Here is a 17,908-nt window from a genome sequence, read left to right as displayed (position 1 = left end):
AAAAAATACAAACATGGGTACTTCACATCAACACACATTACACATTTAGAAGTACACTTTCTTATAATGGTATTTACCAATCTCATGTATTAGTTGCACTAGAGTGATTTGATTAGAGCGCCATTTTAACTATCCCCAAACATTCTCTGTGCTTTCAAAACTGTCTCTGCTGTTAACATGTTAAGCACATTTGGTTGAATGTGTGTTGGGATCTATGGTTGGGATTCATAAAGACTCGTTCGTTCTCCTAATCCCTGGTCAAATTTGAATGTTACTACTCCAGTCCAAAAGGTGGCTCTGTTAGTTGTCTTCCGCCAGAAATCCGCAATAGAAGAAGAAGAGCCTGGCGGAAGTGGGTATGTTTACTGGCTGCAGCAGCAGGCGGGTATTTAATGTAATATTTCACTTCAGCTTTTAATTATTTGTTCAAACATTGTACTAATGGCTGCATTTAATGTCCTAGAGTCATAATATATGTTATAGTCAGCAACAAAAGGTAATAAGGAAAAATACATGCATGTGATATGAGCTTCGTTCACATAGCACGGGGCTAGGTCTGAGCTAGCCCAGTGTAGATGCAGCATTCAGTCTCTTTATTAAATAAAAGGCAGTTTATATGATACAACAACACTTCGGCTTTGTAAGAAGTAATCATTTTGGTTCTTTAATTCGGCAGTGTTTGTTTTAAAAAATAGCTCACGTGTCACAACATGTATGTTAATAACAAGTAATGTAAGAATGTCTCTTACCCACTTATTATTGTGTTGTAAGACCACATCATTCATGTGGAGGGACTTGATGTCTGTGTTACCACTAATTACCTATTTAATAACTGTTTTAGTTGAATGCTTCACTTTGAAAAAGGTCTCTATTCATCTGGTCACTATTTTCACATTATTCCAGTAGTGTTGTGTAACTGTTTCTACTCTCTGCCTGCTATCTATCCTACAGGGAAATGGACACAAATGAGGACCTGGTCCAAACAACCAGCAGTAAAACACTGCTTATCCGACACTTACCATCTGATCTAAGCCAGGGCGAGAAAGAAGACCTCTTGAAGTATTTTGGAGCTGAGACAGTCAGGGTCTTCTCTAACACAGGACGCTTGGTAGGTTGTGCTTTACTGAAACTTAGTGTGAGCTTTTACATCTATTAATTAATTGGAGCTGCTGTGTATTCTAATACGATGTTCATCTCCACAGAAACATGCTGCATTTGCAAGCTTTAGAAGTGATAAGTCAGCAGCAAAAGTGAGTTATTTATGCAATGTTTCTAGTTATATGACATTAAACAAAACTTTGCATGCATAATAGAGGTAAATGCAATCTGTTCTGTTCTTTTCCCAATCCCCATTTTATCTATTTTAGGCTCTTCAGAGGCTCCATCAATTAGAGATTCTTGATCAAACACTTGTTGCAGAGTTTGCAAAAAGCCAAGATCATGTAACAGTATTAAAGGACCCATCAGTTTCCGTCAGGTAAGTGTCCTAAATCATACACATTTGATCTACAAACACTGTAGTTATCAGAAATGTTACTTTGAACATGGATGTTAACCTCCCAGCTTTAGTGTAAACATATTCTCATCACATTTAAACTAAATAAAAAGCATTACAAAAACCATAGTATACAGAACCAAGGAGGAGAGCTGCAGTTGAATCCTTTTTGTAACATGTTTCCTTTTTTCTTCAGTGGAAAGCAAGCCAGGAAGGAGCAGAAGAAACAGGAAACCAAACTACCAAACATTCCCCTCATAGAAACCGGCATTGCACCTAACCTTGGGTGAGTGTTAAATACAAGTTCATTTGGAGTTTTTTTATAGTGTTGGTGTAATATGAGCTAATCTTGATGCAATGATAGCTAAATTGAACAAGGCATGCCGTTTTTATTTTTCGTTTTTTTTGTCTGATATATTTGTTAGAGTAATACACAAGCCGTGGGTCATTCTGTAGTGCATCATATTATTATATTATAGGCACCATATTGAATTATAGTACTTGACCTCGCCCTGTCTTGTGAGGTTAAAGAATGGAGTTTGGTATCAGCCCCTATCTCCCTTTGCCAAATCATTACCCACCCGAGTGATACTAACTACAGTTGAACGTGCATGTAAGACACATGCTGTCCAAACCTGGAGTTGTCCGTTTATGTCTAAACGCTGTCTGGAGACTTGCTGACAATAATCCTGGATGAGAATCTGGGAGCACTTTTCAGAGCCGGCAATTGCCTTGTGTCCAATTAAACGGGCAGGCCGTCTGTGCTGCCAGTTGGTGGGCCCAGGTGGTCTTTGATAGCTCTCATTCCATCCTACCTTGTGCTCAGATAAAACCTGGAGCAGCAGCATCTCCTGATATGATGCGGTTAGCTTTATTACATATTTGTTGTTTAGCTGATCACTCTTTCTTTTTCTTAGCATCCAAAGCATTCGCTGGTAAAAAAAAGAAAAGAAAGTCTGGCACTGTGACTGTCACTACAGCTGGGTCTAAAACACATAATTAGGGGCTTAATACACTACCTTATATATTATAATTTAATCAGTGTGTATTGTAGTACAATGTGCACATTTTTATTTTCACATCCTATGTTTGGATATGTTCTTATTTTGTATTTATCATTTATTTTATTTCCCTCCTAAAATGGACCAAGCTGTTACAAACCCAACTTGTGTTTTTCTGTAATTAATATTTTCATTTTCTTTTTAAGATTTTATTATGTTTTTTTGATCATTTAAGTTAAATTAGTATATTCTCCTATGCATAATTACCCATTTATCTAAATTGATAAACGATTAAATCTGTTTTAAATGTATTCGATTGAACTAACTGACCTACTAGTATTTTCATATTCCTCTCAGTCCGAGCAGAACTGTCAACAGCTTCCTTTGTCACCCAGCCAAAAGGCAGATTAAACTAAATTCACTGTCCCCCCCACTTTAAGTCTTTGTTCATTAGGCCTCAGTAGATTTGGGTTTGTTCTCTTGTGCCACACAGAGTCTTGGCTTATAAAAGTTTTTATTACACGAGGACAAGCTTTGGTGCTGCTGACATGGCATGCTGGTCGCAACGTCCCTTATTGGCTGAGTTTCACATTCTGTTGGCTGAGTGCTTGCCATCTAAAGAATAAGCCACCTGGCTGGACCTCATATTCACGTGTCTCTATTATTTAGACATATTTTGTGAGTTGAGAATGTAATGTGTGTTGTTAAAATGCAGCTACAGAGTTTCCTTTGAAGTCATTTTGTTTTTTCCTTCCACTCTCCTACAGGTTGAAATTTCAATCGAATCCCACTTTGAAATATTTATACCCACCACTTTCTCATGGCATTCTGACAAACATAACACACGCCCTCATCAGTGTGCCAAAGTTTTATGTTCAAGTGAGTAAATCCTGCTTCTTTTATATCATTTTCTTCTTCTCCCAGTTACCTGCAAGTCTTTGATATGCAGATGTTGGTCAAATGTGTAGATTGTACTTTTTACATTTCCCCTTTTTGTCGTGGGAATTAGTTAAAATGAATGCAAATGTGACAGATTCATATTGTTGAATGTACAAAGGAATATCCCTCTTAAGCCTCTTAAGATCAAACAGCAAACATTTGCCTTTTTAAATTTCAATTTTGGGACCAAGTATTAATAATAAACCATAAGTGGGAGGCATGAGTTATGGGTTTAACATTTCCCTGGGAGCCATACTGCCTGTGTTTTCAGTGCTGTTTACAGCGTTGGCGTCTTGGTGGTGCTAGTGTGGCGCAGAGAAGCCTCACCGCTGCTATCTCACTTCAGCCTCTATCTCACTTCAGCCTCTATCTCTGATCCTTGTATTTTTGAATGAAAATGCTAACAGTTTTACATATGGAGTCACAGGCTGCCTGTCTGAGCAAGGCAAGGCAATTTATATAGCACCTTTCAACACAAGGCAATTCAAGGTGCTTTACAAAAATGAAAGACATTCAGACAAAGGCATTTACAAACAGTAAAAGATAATAAAAGAAACATTAAAATAAAAAATACATGAATAAAAAGTACATGAATTAAAAAGTTACAGTGCATTAAGATATGAATAGTTCACACAGAAGTTCCATCTTTATATTACCAGCTTTCTGCCAGCTTTTGGTATGAATCATATAAGATACAATTATCACTGTCTCATTCTCATATCTCCAATTCAACAGGTACTACACCTGATGAACAAGATGCATTTGCCGTGTCCGTTTGGCCAAATCACTGCCAGACCCCCCATGGTAAGCTTGAGTGCATTACTGTTGTCTAAAGGAAAACAAGCTAATAAAGGAGTAGTTTTAGGTGGATGGATAGAATGTATTTGATGTTAAGGCAAGACTTTTTGTTATGGACTGGTAACATGTCTTCTTTCAGACTAGTGGGAAGAAACATACACAATACTTTACGTTTATTTTACTGCACTTTTACTACACTACACGTCTATTTGTGGCTGTGGATTTATCCTTCATTTATTCAACAGCATTGAATAAGGCTCTTTTGAACATTCAAATAAACAATTTTAGAAAAACCTTTACATGCAAAATGTTTTTTCTCATAGCACTGATAAACACCATCTGTACAGTTGGATTACTTTTTATATTCTTTTAATGAAGGGTTTGTTCACATATCATTTGAGTACACATGTTGAAGAAGTCCCCTGGGGCTCCTGTGATGTGAGCATTGTTTCCAGCATTTCATTAACCAAATGATTCATTTAGGAAATAATCATCAGATGAATCGATCATTAAAATCACCATCAGTTACAGCCCAATAAACTACACTTTTTATAAGTCATATATTATTTGTGTGGCTAATATTTGAACACAAGTAGTGCTTTCATTTAAACATAGTATCGCTCCACCCTACTGTGATAGTAAACATGGCTCCATATGTATTTCACTTTGATATTTGCAAACCAATAAATCCGAGTTTTGACCAAACCTACCAGGCACCGCAGCAAAGACGACACTCATGAAATCCGTCAGTTGAAGCCAGACTGATTGTAACCCTAGCCATGTCGCTTTGTTTCCTGCAGTATGAGCACCTGCCTCCTGCACCACCCTTCCCCATGCCTCCTCCCTTCCCGCCTGAATACCCCCCTTTACCCGAGGAGGACATGGAGATGTCCAGCGGAGAAGAATCAGAGTACGAGAGTGGGGAAGACGAAGACAAAGAGAGGTGCGGAGGAATTGCAGATCACTTATCCCTGCACAAACATTTGAGACTCTCATTTAGTTTTGCATTAAATCGACAAAGCCAGTAGATCCAGTGCCTTAACATGTCATTCAGAAGTAATAATGTTTCTAGAAACGCAATTGGCTTGAAGGGAAATGTCTTTAAATTCTAATAGGTGGGCGATTTCTTTTTTTTTCAAAGTAGACATTTTTGTCCTTTATTCCCTATGCTTGCTTTATTTCAGGATTGTTCGTCTGATGGGTCTGGTCAACCAAGCATGCAAGAGACCCTTGAGACCAAAAACAGCTTCAAAGAGAAAGAAGCCCAGGATCAAGGATCTACTCTACGCTCCCAAAGCAGACTCTCAGAGGTACAGCAAAGGCACTCATGCATGTCACAGTCCTCAAGCAGAGACAGTATTCACAGGCAGCTTAAAAAAGGAGAACAAAAACCTCCAGACAAATGTCTTCCTAAATAAAGACCGCCTTTAGTGGCTCAGAGACTTATTGTTGCTGCACGCACACACACTCGCTTAATGACAGACCACAAACTCTGTTTCTGAAACTATAAATACACGCACACACCTCAGTGGGTTCGTGGACTGGGAAATATCTCTGGTTGACCACAACCCTTAAGCCGCCCAGGTGCCGGTTTAATGTGGGTGCTTTTTAGAGGCTTCTGTTGAGGGGGGTGCTGTTTGTCTCTGCTGTCCTCAGTGCTCCCGTGCTGCAGCCCTCCGACGTGTTCGAGCAGCCCCCCTCCGCCGTGCAGAAGAAAATTGAATTCCACATTGCGGTTCCAGAGGCGGCGGCGGCGGCGACAGAGGAGGGGAGGGAGCCATGCCAGTCTGAAGATGAAGGCAGAGGTAAGGGACCTTAGATCTTCACCTACTCCAACGTGTGATCACTTTCATATCCACACACTCTTAACTCATTCATCATTTTTTGACAGAGAAAAAAGTACATTCAAGTTGTTTTTTTTTGCCCAAAGTGATGTCAAAGTACTTATTTCACGTTGATTTAAACCAGACAAAAGCAGCAGTTCCTCCATATTTAAGAAGCTTTAATTATCTGTTATTTGGGCTTAAAAAGGCGATTAATAGATTATTACATCTTTTCCCAATTATTCGCACATTTTTGCACTAATCTTGAATTAAATCCAGTTAGCAAAGTGAAGCCGGAAATCAAATCAAGTTTTATTTATATAGCACATTTATAAACGATTTTTGGTCGAGCCAAAGTGCTGTACATATAATAAAAATAGGCTACAGTAGAGACACTTTACAGCAAATACAACAGCACAGATTGTTCAGAATATCAGTATGAGAAAAACGACACCCTCTGTCCTTAGACCCTCACATCGTACAAGGAAACACTTCCAGAGAAAACCCACAGTTTAGAGGGAACATGGGAGAAACCTCAGGGAGATCAACAGAGGAGGGATCCCTCTCCCAGGACGGACAGACGTGCAATAGATGCCGTGTGTAAATCGAAGAGATAATACATTTTACAGCATATAGACCAAATGTTAGGAAATGCATGTGTCTGTAATAAGAAGATGAATCCACGAGGATGTCACCGACAATCCTGTGGAAGCCATCAGGGAAGCAGCAAGACGAGACCCAAGGCAGGACAGCAGAAACAGGTTCAGCCACGACCCGAAGTCCACGACTTAATCCAGAACTCAGGATAGAGCAGGGGTGGGGAACCTCCGGCCTCCGGGCCGTATACGGCCCGTGAGACCATTTGGTGTGGCCCTCGAGGTAATTTATAAACACACGCAAAAAAGAAAAAACCGCAAAATAATTAAACAAGTGAGTGCCTGTTTTTCCTGGCTAAGGTCAGGGTCCTTGAACACAACACAAGCCTAATGTGTCATCACGTGGTATATGTCTCGTCTGACAGGGGGTGCAGTTCTGAGCACCAGAACGCCGCTCTGCTCCGGCACTTCCAAAAATTGCAGTACCCATAAGGAGCCGTACACATGCCGCAGTTTTTGCGTGTCTTTGTCTTTGGCGATCTGTTCATCTGTCATACTGATCATACAGTCAATAACTTTGTTGTTATTAGCATCTGGTTAGCTAGCTATGCTAACGAATATAAGAAGCTTTTTCTACAACCAGTGAGGTAAAGGCACATCTTTATATGATCATTATAGTTAGAAAACAAATAAGAGAATAAAGTAAACGGTTATAAAATACTATGACAGTAAAAAAAAGTTGTTATTAATAAACAAGAATACAGTTTGAAAGGAGAGTGATTTGTCAAATACCCATAAAGAAAAAGAAAATCTCCTTACAGTTCTGTTTCATATGGGTGTTGATAGATGTATCCATAGATCTCCTAATGTTGCTCTCAGTGCACCAGATTGATGCTTTTAACTTCAACATTTAAAAAAACTAATCTTCCCGGGGGAGCATGCCCCCAGACCCCCCTAGAGGAGGTTAGGTACCCCCCCCCCACACTTAAATCATGTTCACATGGATAGGACTCTAAATACATTTGCACACATCTTGTGTCCATATCTTTCTGTTTTGGTGGTCATGCCACAACCGTGCACGTGCATGCGTGAGTCATGGCAAGATATCTGGATTAAGAGGTTGCTTTTTCTTTGCACAGCATGAAAGAAAGGTGAAATGAGTGGGCTGTGATTTTAGTATTTTTAAGCAGAGGTCAATAATTTGTACGGCCCTCGGAGGATGTTGAGAACATTGAAATGGCCCTTGAGAGGAAAAAGGTTCCCCACCCCTGGGATAGAGGATCCAAGACACAGGACTACAGCAAGAGGATCAGCCTCGACTCCGGATCCCGGCGTAGATATAGATACAAAACAAGAAAAAAGATTTGGCTGGGTTAATCGGAACAAGAGAATACACAGACAGAGAGGGAAAAGGTAATTGGATAAAAGTGATTCTTGATAACCCTCTAGAAAGATCTCATGAACTTCCCCACTCAATCTATCAAGACCCGAGCAGTTCTATTAGATATAGGATAAGAAACAGAGATAGGGAGCAATGTTGAGTATACCAACGTTTTATGTTAGATATGTATAGTATGGGTCCCCAGCACATAAAAACTGCCAGATGCTAACCTGCATATGATGGGCAACTTGCTCAATTAGCATACGTTGCCTTAATTGAAATTAATGGCATTATAGCCTATTTAAACAATACTTTAGGCGGTCATTGAGAATGCTGAATCCATTTCTAACGCATTTTCAGGATAAAAAATGTTAGTTTTAACCAGAAAGTGGCCATATTTGTAATCCTGCCGGGCTGACTTCATGTCAACTGACTAATAACATAAAGTTTCAGTTTTCATTTTGAATGATATCCTCTGTTTCCTATCTTTTATTGATTATATGTGTCTTTGGGAAGACCTTAGCGAAGGGAATCTATAAACTCAATTCACTAATTATCAGTAAGTAACACAAAAAGGCCCATTTTACAACTGGCTAGTAAACATAAATCAGAGGAATACTATAGTCTGCACATACAGTATAAAAAGAGCACTGCCTCTCGTCTTTTGAGCAGGAATGTGAGGATTTGATTAATGCTATACATCATGTTTATTATCACATTGTAGCAGAAGGTGCTTTGATACTCCTATTGACATAAGCTAAAGCCCTTACCGTGGGTGAAGTCAGAGCCGAGTGCCACACAGCACTATATCACAGCAGAGAAAGTCGCACAGAAAAGGTTTTACCTTTATCTGTATGAGGAAATGTCATTGGGGGCACAGCCTGTGTTACTTGTCAGCTGTGCAGTTCCGCCTTATCTCCCTTCTCTCTCGCTACAACTTCACTCCCTGGCAAGCCTCTGAGAAGTAAAATAGATCTCAAAGTCAAACACAAAAGATGTCCTAAAGGCAGGGAAAGATAAACTATGACAGGTGGCTTTTTGGATTAGTCTTGTTTTGGGGAAGGGGCTGTGTGTGATCCGATAAACAAGCTATTTAAATGGAAAGGGGAGGCGGGAGGTGGGGGACTGATAAGGAGGAGGATCATTTTGAAAGCGCTGATCTAGTTCTCTGCCGAGAGTGTATCAGAAAAGCTCCCCAACGATTCTCGCTCCGGTGCACGCACGCACACACACACACACACACACACACACACACACACACACACACACACACACACACACACACACACACACACACACACACACACACACACACACACACACACACACATCTTCCTCGGATTTGTACAGCCTCACTGCTCTTAGTAATTCCATCTACTACGTGTGTGTGTTCCTCAAAAGTCTGCCAGCGTTATCCCTCCCACTGTCTTTCAAACCCATGTTTGCAAAACAGGAATGGATTTTGATTTGATTACAGTTCATAATCTGACACAGATTGAATGTGTTTATGCCTCTCTTCAAATATCATGCTAAAAGACGGAATTTCTCACATTAAAGCGGAAACTAAAATCTTTATTTTCGACTCGTTTAGTTTATAATGCCGGCACGGTTCGACATTTTAAAGATCAATATGGTGTATTAGGATTTGCTTCCACTCTCCCGTCCTGAGTTTGTTTGGTTTACTGGAGGATAAACACCGTGGAAGTGATTACTTCACCATCTGCTTTTGTCAGACACTTTGAAAACTTCCATGTGTAGTTGTGCTGGAGGGAGAGTGTCGTTCTGTCTCATAGACACATACCGGTAAAATGAAATACGGCTCAGCTTCTGCCAACATTTCTTCCAAAAGTAATATAGTTACAACATGATCAAGTGTTTTGGAACGTGTGTGCCCCTTTTTAGAAGCGGATGAGTTGGAGCCCCCCCCCAGCAGTGGTCAGGAGGTGACCGAGTCGGAGGGTTTTGGGAAGCTTTACCCCAGCACTCAGGCGTCCCGACAGGAGGAGGAGCACAGTGACGACGAGGAGGATCTCCCCTCTGATGTCATCTCCAGGAAGGAGCTGGAGAAAGGACGGCTGTCAAGAGATGGTATGCCCCATATTTGCATGCTTTTTTGGGTTTATTCTGGGGGGTTTGATTTACTGCTACCCTAAAGACACGGATGTTGGAATCAGGAAAGGGGTTTTATTGCCCTAAGGATAGGGATGCATATCGTTGACTGAACGATACCGATACTCAACCGATACATATCGTGATACTTTGAAAATGTATCATCCCACAATTACTCCCATGAAGCGCTTTACGATATAGTTAACATGTCAAATGAATATTAAATTCAATTGTGGGACTTCTTGGACCTTTTAGTACTGAACAAACAACGACAAATACATAAAAAATATGAAGAAAACCGATTATGGAATATCTTTTATAACACCCGCCATCAGGTGTGCCGCGTGAATAGCACATCTTGTCAATGCAAACAGACCGTTGTAATTAATGTTAAACCTGAGATTCGACTAGAGAACAAATACATAATAGAATAATGGTCATGAGATCTCGGCATTGCACAAACAAACACATCTCATCTTTAAAATCAACATTTGCCTTCACTGGTGAGAGAAAACAAATCCCATCACAGTTCATTTGTGGGACTTTTACCTTTCTAGTATTGAACAAACAATGAAAAATACATAAAATAGGAAGAAAAACGATTAATTTATAACACTGGCCACGGACTCACGTTTAAAATTAATTAAAAAACAAACAAACAGTAACCGGTATTTCGGTGATACCGGTATGCGGTTTTGGCGCAGTGGTTAGAGCGTTGGTCATCAGAGCGTTGGTCATCAGATCAAGGGGCGTTGGTGAACTCCAGTTCGAATCCCGCCTCGGCCGCCACTGCGTCAGGCCGTTGTGTCCTTGACACTTTACCCGCATTTGCTCCTGTGGGTAATGTCCGCAGTAATGACTCTTACATGTCTAATATGTGTAATGTGTACTTGTAAAGTGCTTTGAGCACCTGTAAAAGCGCTCTAAAAATGTAATGCATTATTATTATTATTATTATTTATTATTACCTAAGGACCAACAAAACTAGTCTCAAAATGGAAGTAGTGGCAGGAAAGTAGAAAAACGAGTTGATTGATCAAATGACGGAATAAGTGATTCAGGTTATGGAATACTAACCCAAGAATGATTGTCTTCATGCTGTTGACCCTGTACAACAGTGACCTTTTAAAACTTTAAGAACCATTTTCTTGCCTCTCACAAATCCTGTTCTTTATAGAAATTATACAAGATGAATGTTTTGGTTCTTTAAAGTAATATCTAAAACTCAAGTCTTCACTACAATAAAACAACATTTGATGTTTACTTTTTTTCTGTAATGTAAATATTGGAACAAGTACTGAGCTAGAAATGTATTTGTGGAAATGTAAAACATGTCTTAACGTCCATTAATACAGCAAACACCAGCTGAGTCTCATATCTGAAAATATCTGTAACCATGGCCAAATCACTTTGCATCTAGTTCTTCAGTTCAGTCTATCTTAAAACCCTTGAGGGATGTTATTGAGTTTAGACTATTTTGAATGTACCTTTGCTCAGGTGATGATCCCTTGTACCTGTTTTTGAGAGCCACCTTGCATCACGTTTCTTTTTCTTCTTCTCTCCTTTTGAAACAGAGATAAAAAGGATGTCTGTGTATAAGAATTACGACTCGGGTGAGCCAACCTGCAGACTGTACGTGAAGAATATCGCAAAGCAAGTGGAAGAGAAAGTAGGTACATTTATAGCGCTTGACCCACTTTGGGTTACTGGATATGAGGCTTATTCTGGAGTTTTCATTTATTGCTTAAGACTGCATGTCATCGTATGTCATTCGGTGTTAAAGTTACATTTAGCTGTGGGTTTTAAGATGACTTCTCCTTCAACAAAACACATATATATTACATATTCTTTCCTGATATTCGTCATTTGTGTTACAGGACCTGAAGTATATCTATGGCAGATACGTCAACCCTTCATCAGAAGCCGAGAGAAACATGTATGTAAACAATGTCTTTATCTCTTATCAACGTAGCGTGTCCTGCCTTTCATGAGCTATTTTTATACGCTGGCAATTTGTCACTTTCCTCTGAGAGTCTTTAGTAATTCATGCTGACTGCGTGTTATGTTATTAATAAGTATCTAACCTGACATGGAGATCATGAGGGACATTTAATGTTTGTGCATCAGCATTACTTGAAATGAATATTCCACCTGAGTCGTCAAACCGAGCTTATGTTTCGTAGAGAGCCAAACTCTGAACGCAGGTGTAGGTGATAAACGTGAAGATGCAACTCTGCCAGAAAACAGTTTGCCCTTTGGTAACCCATCACTGTTTGAGGGTAACTTCAGTTTATAATGCAACTTTCTTATCATTAAACCCGTGTGCAAGCATGTCCTTTTGTCTCCTAAACTTAGACTTCTTATAGGTTGCATGAAATAAAGAATTGCGATTATTTTTAAATAATGCAATTAAGATATGATCTGTACCAAACAGAGATTTTTTTGAAATAATGATGGGACCTTCTCTGCAGCGCCAAAATAGTTGATTCACAATGATATTTTTACATATTTTGCCTTAAATATTGCAAACTTGATAACATTTGTATTAATTGTGCAGCCCTATTTTCTTATACAGAAGCAGATGGCCTTTGCACCTGTAACACTGGTTTTATCTACGGTATCATGTTGACTCGGCTTTAATCCTGGAGAGATAATGATGTGTCTGTGCTTTTTTTCTCCTCAGGTTTGACATTGTGTTAATGAAGGAGGGGCGGATGAAAGGGCAGGCCTTCGTAGGACTCCCCAGTGAGCAGAGTGCCGAGAAAGCCCTGCGGGACACCAACGGCTACGTTCTCTATGACAAACCCCTCGTCGTCGTATCCTTTTACCTCTCACATGAACAAGAAACAAGGACAAGATTTTCTAAGGAGTAGAGGCCTGGGTAGGGTTTGGTTATTTGGGGCAGTTAGACACAGATTTGAAGTATATAAAATTGTTATTTTTACTGCAACAATATTTGATCAATTATTTAGACACATTTGAGGAATGGTCTAGAATTGAGACGCCTGTTATTGAGGAAAAAAAGTCTGTGGTTCTACTAAGTTGCCCTAAAACACAAAACAAATATATTGGCGATGCACATAGCAAGTCGGGGCTCATTTGGCTGTGTAATATCAACTTCCTGTTCAATATCAGAAGGCCATTTTATTGAATTAATGAGATATAAACTCTTTGCCTACACCGTTTTGTGCAGTATATTATATTACATGTAAAGTGTGTCACACAAGTGACCAATTAAGACCTGGGGGGTATACTGCGAAGCAGGATTTTCGCTTAGCCGGCTAAATTCAGGGAAAACTCCGGCTTTCCGGTCATCCGAAGCTGGTTCTCTTTGTAGCAGGCTAGATCTCCATGGTAATATATGCTAAGCAGCTAACCTGGTCGGGACCAGGTTAGGTTGCAGGCTAAGAGCTCAACTCAGTGAAAGCACCGCCTGCTGACCAATCAGAGCTCAGTGTGCGGAGTTTAAAGCGATCAAGTCATATTACAGGAGAAAGGAAATACAGAAAAGCTGCCGTTGCAGGAAAGACGGCCGGCAAAAATCACCGACTGTGTGAACGTGAACATTAATAGAATATCACCTCCATCTTCAGAGCAATCTGACTATTATAACATTAGCGTTAAGAAAGCTTACTTAAATATCTGCCACAACATAAGTAACCGGATCAGAGTACATTAAGTACAGTCCGCGGCATATCACTTCATAATGTATCATATATCTCCTTATCTGAGTCAGCTGAGCCGTATCTGGCCGTGCAACACTCACAGCGTCACATACTGTATGCAGAAGTATTATTTTAAGCAACACATAAGTTGACGAAACACTCGAGACAAATGTAATTGAAGTCAGATCGTGTTTTAGACGGGGCAGTGATATCATAAACCTGTTAATGTACGCATTCAAACACTTTTTCTTTTACCAGCTGTATTCACCTTGCAGGTGCAGCTATGTGGCTTTGATCCTGGATCAAGTGGATGTTTAAAGTTTAACTTCTTCATTTTTGACTAGTATTAAAGTTCACTTTTCATTCAGGAAGTATGACGCTGCGTTGTCAGTGCGCTTCTCCATGATTGTGATTGGTCGAATGCTCCAAATACCACCCCTTTCATGTGAACGCGCACCTAACTAGATAGGACACGGCTGGCTTGAGCGATCCACTTGATAACCCGTGTCGTAGGACAGTTTAGCGAGAGCGCGTATGTTTTGGATTAAGCCAACCGGCTAACTCAAACATATCCAGGTTAGGTTGAACCAGCTTCGCAGTATAGGCCCCTGGTATCTATACCAAGGATCAGGATCAGATGTCACTGAACATACACAAAGGGGCAGTTAGGAGGTGGTGTTTGGGTATAATTAGGTGGGCACCTCCATCACAGCAGCGGTGTTGGCTTTGGTCCTCCGTGCCTTCAGGAGGAGGAGTGCTAATTTTCTGGCAGCCCCAACCCTCCACCTGCTGCTCCTCGCCTCCGCTCCCATAATTACACATCAACCTTTGAACTTGTCAAACGGAACACGGCTATTGATTTTGATGCCGTTTTAATTTGCATCCCATAACCAATTAGCTCGGCGACAGCATATTAGTCTTTGAGTTCAGAGAATGAACCGCGAAGTCTGCAGCGTGATTTATTAGTTGGAGATGTCCTGCATGTGGCTTTATTCAGTGGCAGGCTTCTTTGCTGGAGTATGATGTTAGAGGAAACGGCCACCATAAATATTTTAGAAATTTGAACAGCTATCATACTTTACATTTTCATATTTTTTCATAATCAAAATAGAGCACAACATTGGTTATAAGCATAGACTGTGTATATATACATTATTATTTATTATGTTGTTGGTTTTAAGCTGCATTTGTATTTTGGTTTTTAGAGTTTCTTTCCATTTAGAGCATCAAAAAGTCAGGTTCATGTTAGTACAGATGTCTTTTTAAGCAGTCAGAGGACGGCCGGTCCCAGTTCAGATTCCCTGTAATTATTTGTTCAGTGCTAGCTAGAGACTGCAGTATGGCACTTGCCAGAGAAGAATCCCCGAACAGCCTGCTACTGAAATGAGCGAGCCAGAAGAAAAACCTGCAAGGAACACTAGTTGTTTAAAGTGTAAGGTTTATTAAGAGACAACACTCCAGTGGCTTCTCTCTCCCTTTATTAAACCTGCCACATCTGCAAAGCATTTCAATCTATGTGAACAACATTAGCTGTCACTTAGTGAGTTCCAGAAAGTAGGACACCCAAACTCTCAAAAGGTCTGTTTTTGGTCAGTAGGCTTGTGGCATGTATGAACCAACAGCTGCAACCTTTCCTCCGATTGAATTCATGCTCCAAACCACATGAGAAAAAAACTAGGGCTGTCAAACGATTACAATTTTTAATCAGATTAATCACAGCTTAAAAATTAATTAATCATGATTAATCACCATTCGAACTATGTCCAAAATATGCCATTTATTTATGTATATTGTTGGGAATGGAAAGATAAATGAAAGAAGGCGGATATATCCATTTAACATACAGTATCTATGTTTATTATAACATGTTTCTGCATGTCAAAATGAAAGACAGCCCACACACCTATCAATGATCAAACCGTGGGGTCTTAATTCATTACGTGTTGATTTCTATCAACGGGGGAGTACTTCAGGAAAGTCGACGGGGGCGGCGGCGGCGGCTAGTGGAGTACTTCGTGACCACAGAGTGTGAACGTTGTGATCAGCTGTTTTAGCGCAGTTCTCCAGTGAAGGGGGGAGTCTCCCTCCGCTGCCGGTTGGCGTAGTTTTAGCACAAGTCCGTTGTACAGACCGACGTTAACAGCAGCCTGTCTGTGCACACGGAGACCGACTCTGTCGTCCGGTGATCTAACCGCCTTCTGGAAAAGCTTCACAAGTACGTCGGTACGCAAATGCGCTTTGAGACACAAGTGACGGTACGCATTTCAGATTACGCACATAACCTGTGTACCAGTTATGTGCACCCCTGTACTACAGCAAAAGTATTCTCCGTCGGGACTTCCTGCAACAACACCACGCCGTTATCAAATATGTTCTATTGAGAAGACGATCACTACATGACAAAAGCTTTCAAAACCGTGGCTACTGAAATCAATCTTACTAACTGCTGTCGGTGCAATTGACTCCGCGCGAGTTGGCAGACTTTATTTTGCTTACTTTAACATCATTTTTCATGGTAGGGCTAAAACATTTCTTGGTATGGGTGCAGCCTACCCCATTCATACCCTGGCGCTGCCACTGGTGGCACGTATGGGGCGGGCCATTCTGCACATGCGTTAAATGCGTTAAATATTTTAACGCAATTAATTAAAAAAATTAATTACCGCCGTTAACGCGATAATTTTGACAGCACTAAAAAAAACATGACCGTATATGAGCATGATACGAACTATGACTTTCCTTCTGTGAACCCTTGCCTACAGCTGAAAGTGTCTTTTCAGTGAGGTTGCAGTTTTGGTTTATACCTTCTGTGGTGCTATCGAGTTAGGGTTAACATTTGATCATTCTCAAAATCAAGAAGGAGATTATTTCTCCTTAAAGAAACAACAAGTCCTTGCTGAGAGAGAAATGAACTGTGAATTTCGTCAATTCAGAATAAACCTTTGCCCATTTAATACAAATGTTTGCTGCCTACAGACCTTAACTTAAAATTCACAGCAATTTGCCAGATCTGCCAGACCAAAAGAAGACACCACAGTTACCAAGAGAGGACCAAAGCAAAGGTGAACCCTACAGGTGAGTAATGTATTTGGTGACCTGCAAAAAAACACATTTCTCATTATGTCATAGTGTTTCTGTATATATGCTGTAGAACAAGCCTTTTTATTTTTGTAATGGTGTTTCTTTTTACATCTGTGTTTACACTTTATATATTCAAGATGCCATGGCTTGATATTGTGGCCCAGCAGAACCATTTGTATCCTTATTGTGGCATATCCTTTGGAAGAAAAAGTAAAGGAAACGGGGGCAGTTTGTGTAGTTATTGTGGCACAATTGGAACTTGAAAACAACTCGACCTGTTTTGTAGTCTAAATTTAAAAAAGACTGAGTGCCTTTCTTTGTTTCTGTAGCTACAGTATGTTACTTTGTTTAGTGTAGACTCTGTAAACATGTGCTATTTTGGAGCTCCTCTTTACACTTCTCTCTACCCTGTTTGACTGAATTTCAGGTGATGGTCGTCGGATGTCATCTTCTTCTTTTATTACTGAATAAAACATATTTTATTAAGATAACTTTTGTCTTGTTTCCTTCCTGTCACAGCTTTGAACATATGTCAACGTTTGTGGGTACACTTCAGTCATACTACCATAAATAATTATCTTTAGTCCCAAACTTTGATTAAATATGTCAACGTTTGTGGGTACACTTCAGTCATACTACCATAAATAATTATCTTTAGTCCCAAACTTTGAACATATGTCAACGTTTGTGGGTACACTTCAGTCATACTACCATCAATAATTATCTTTAGTCCCAAACTTTGATTACATATGTCAACGTTTGTGGGTACACTTCAGTCATACTACCATAAATAATTATCTTTAGTCCCAAACTTTGATTACATATGTCAACGTTTGTGGGTACACTTCAGTCATACTACCATAAATAATTATCTTTAGTCCCAAACTTGCAGCAGAGTAAACACAGGAAGGTATAGCAGATCTAGATTAGGTCTGCAGCAGATGGTAGGCTGTCAACACGGTGGAAAAACCACAGTCCTGAGGAGACAGCAAACAAACCCAAACAGACTGCAGTCTGGGC

At 40.1% G+C, this 17,908-nt stretch overlaps 1 protein-coding gene across 5 annotated transcripts; it reads left to right on the top strand.

Annotated features, from left to right (window-relative positions):
- The first annotated feature begins 284 nt into the window (after positions 1 to 284).
- On the top strand, positions 285 to 17,379 carry rnpc3 (RNA-binding region (RNP1, RRM) containing 3). 5 transcript variants are annotated; one of them, XM_034108285.2, is made up of 16 exons: positions 285 to 356; positions 952 to 1,108; positions 1,203 to 1,250; positions 1,368 to 1,477; positions 1,692 to 1,781; positions 3,264 to 3,375; positions 4,171 to 4,239; positions 5,034 to 5,176; positions 5,418 to 5,543; positions 5,890 to 6,038; positions 9,936 to 10,121; positions 11,717 to 11,811; positions 12,020 to 12,078; positions 12,826 to 12,958; positions 16,805 to 16,882; positions 17,026 to 17,379. In XM_034108285.2, the coding sequence occupies exons 2-15, from the start codon at positions 956 to 958 to the stop codon at positions 16,871 to 16,873; spliced, it is 1,542 nt and encodes a 513-aa protein (XP_033964176.1). In that variant the 5' UTR covers positions 285 to 356; positions 952 to 955; the 3' UTR covers positions 16,874 to 16,882; positions 17,026 to 17,379. The 5 variants fall into 5 exon arrangements, with proteins under 5 accessions (XP_033964176.1, XP_033964175.1, XP_033964174.1 ...); XM_034108284.2 differs by having other exon boundaries at positions 331 to 385; XM_034108283.1 differs by having other exon boundaries at positions 345 to 394; positions 17,316 to 17,379.
- The last annotated feature ends 529 nt before the right edge of the window (positions 17,380 to 17,908 follow it).

This window comes from Pseudochaenichthys georgianus, chromosome 20 (assembly GCF_902827115.2).
Source record: "Pseudochaenichthys georgianus chromosome 20, fPseGeo1.2, whole genome shotgun sequence".
Classification (NCBI taxonomy): domain Eukaryota; kingdom Metazoa; phylum Chordata; class Actinopteri; order Perciformes; family Channichthyidae; genus Pseudochaenichthys; species Pseudochaenichthys georgianus.
Note: the sequence above shows the minus strand (reverse complement) of the source record. Positions and strands in the feature narration are given on the sequence as shown.

What these genes read in the sequence shown, in the direction of transcription:
- rnpc3 (XM_034108283.1), top strand. An exon ending in CCCAAAGCAGACTCTCAGAG is followed by an intron (nt 5,544 to 5,889) that starts GTACAGCAAAGG and finishes TGCTGTCCTCAG; the next exon opens with TGCTCCCGTGCTGCAGCCCT. An exon ending in AGGACGGCTGTCAAGAGATG is followed by an intron (nt 10,122 to 11,716) that starts GTATGCCCCATA and finishes CTTTTGAAACAG; the next exon opens with AGATAAAAAGGATGTCTGTG.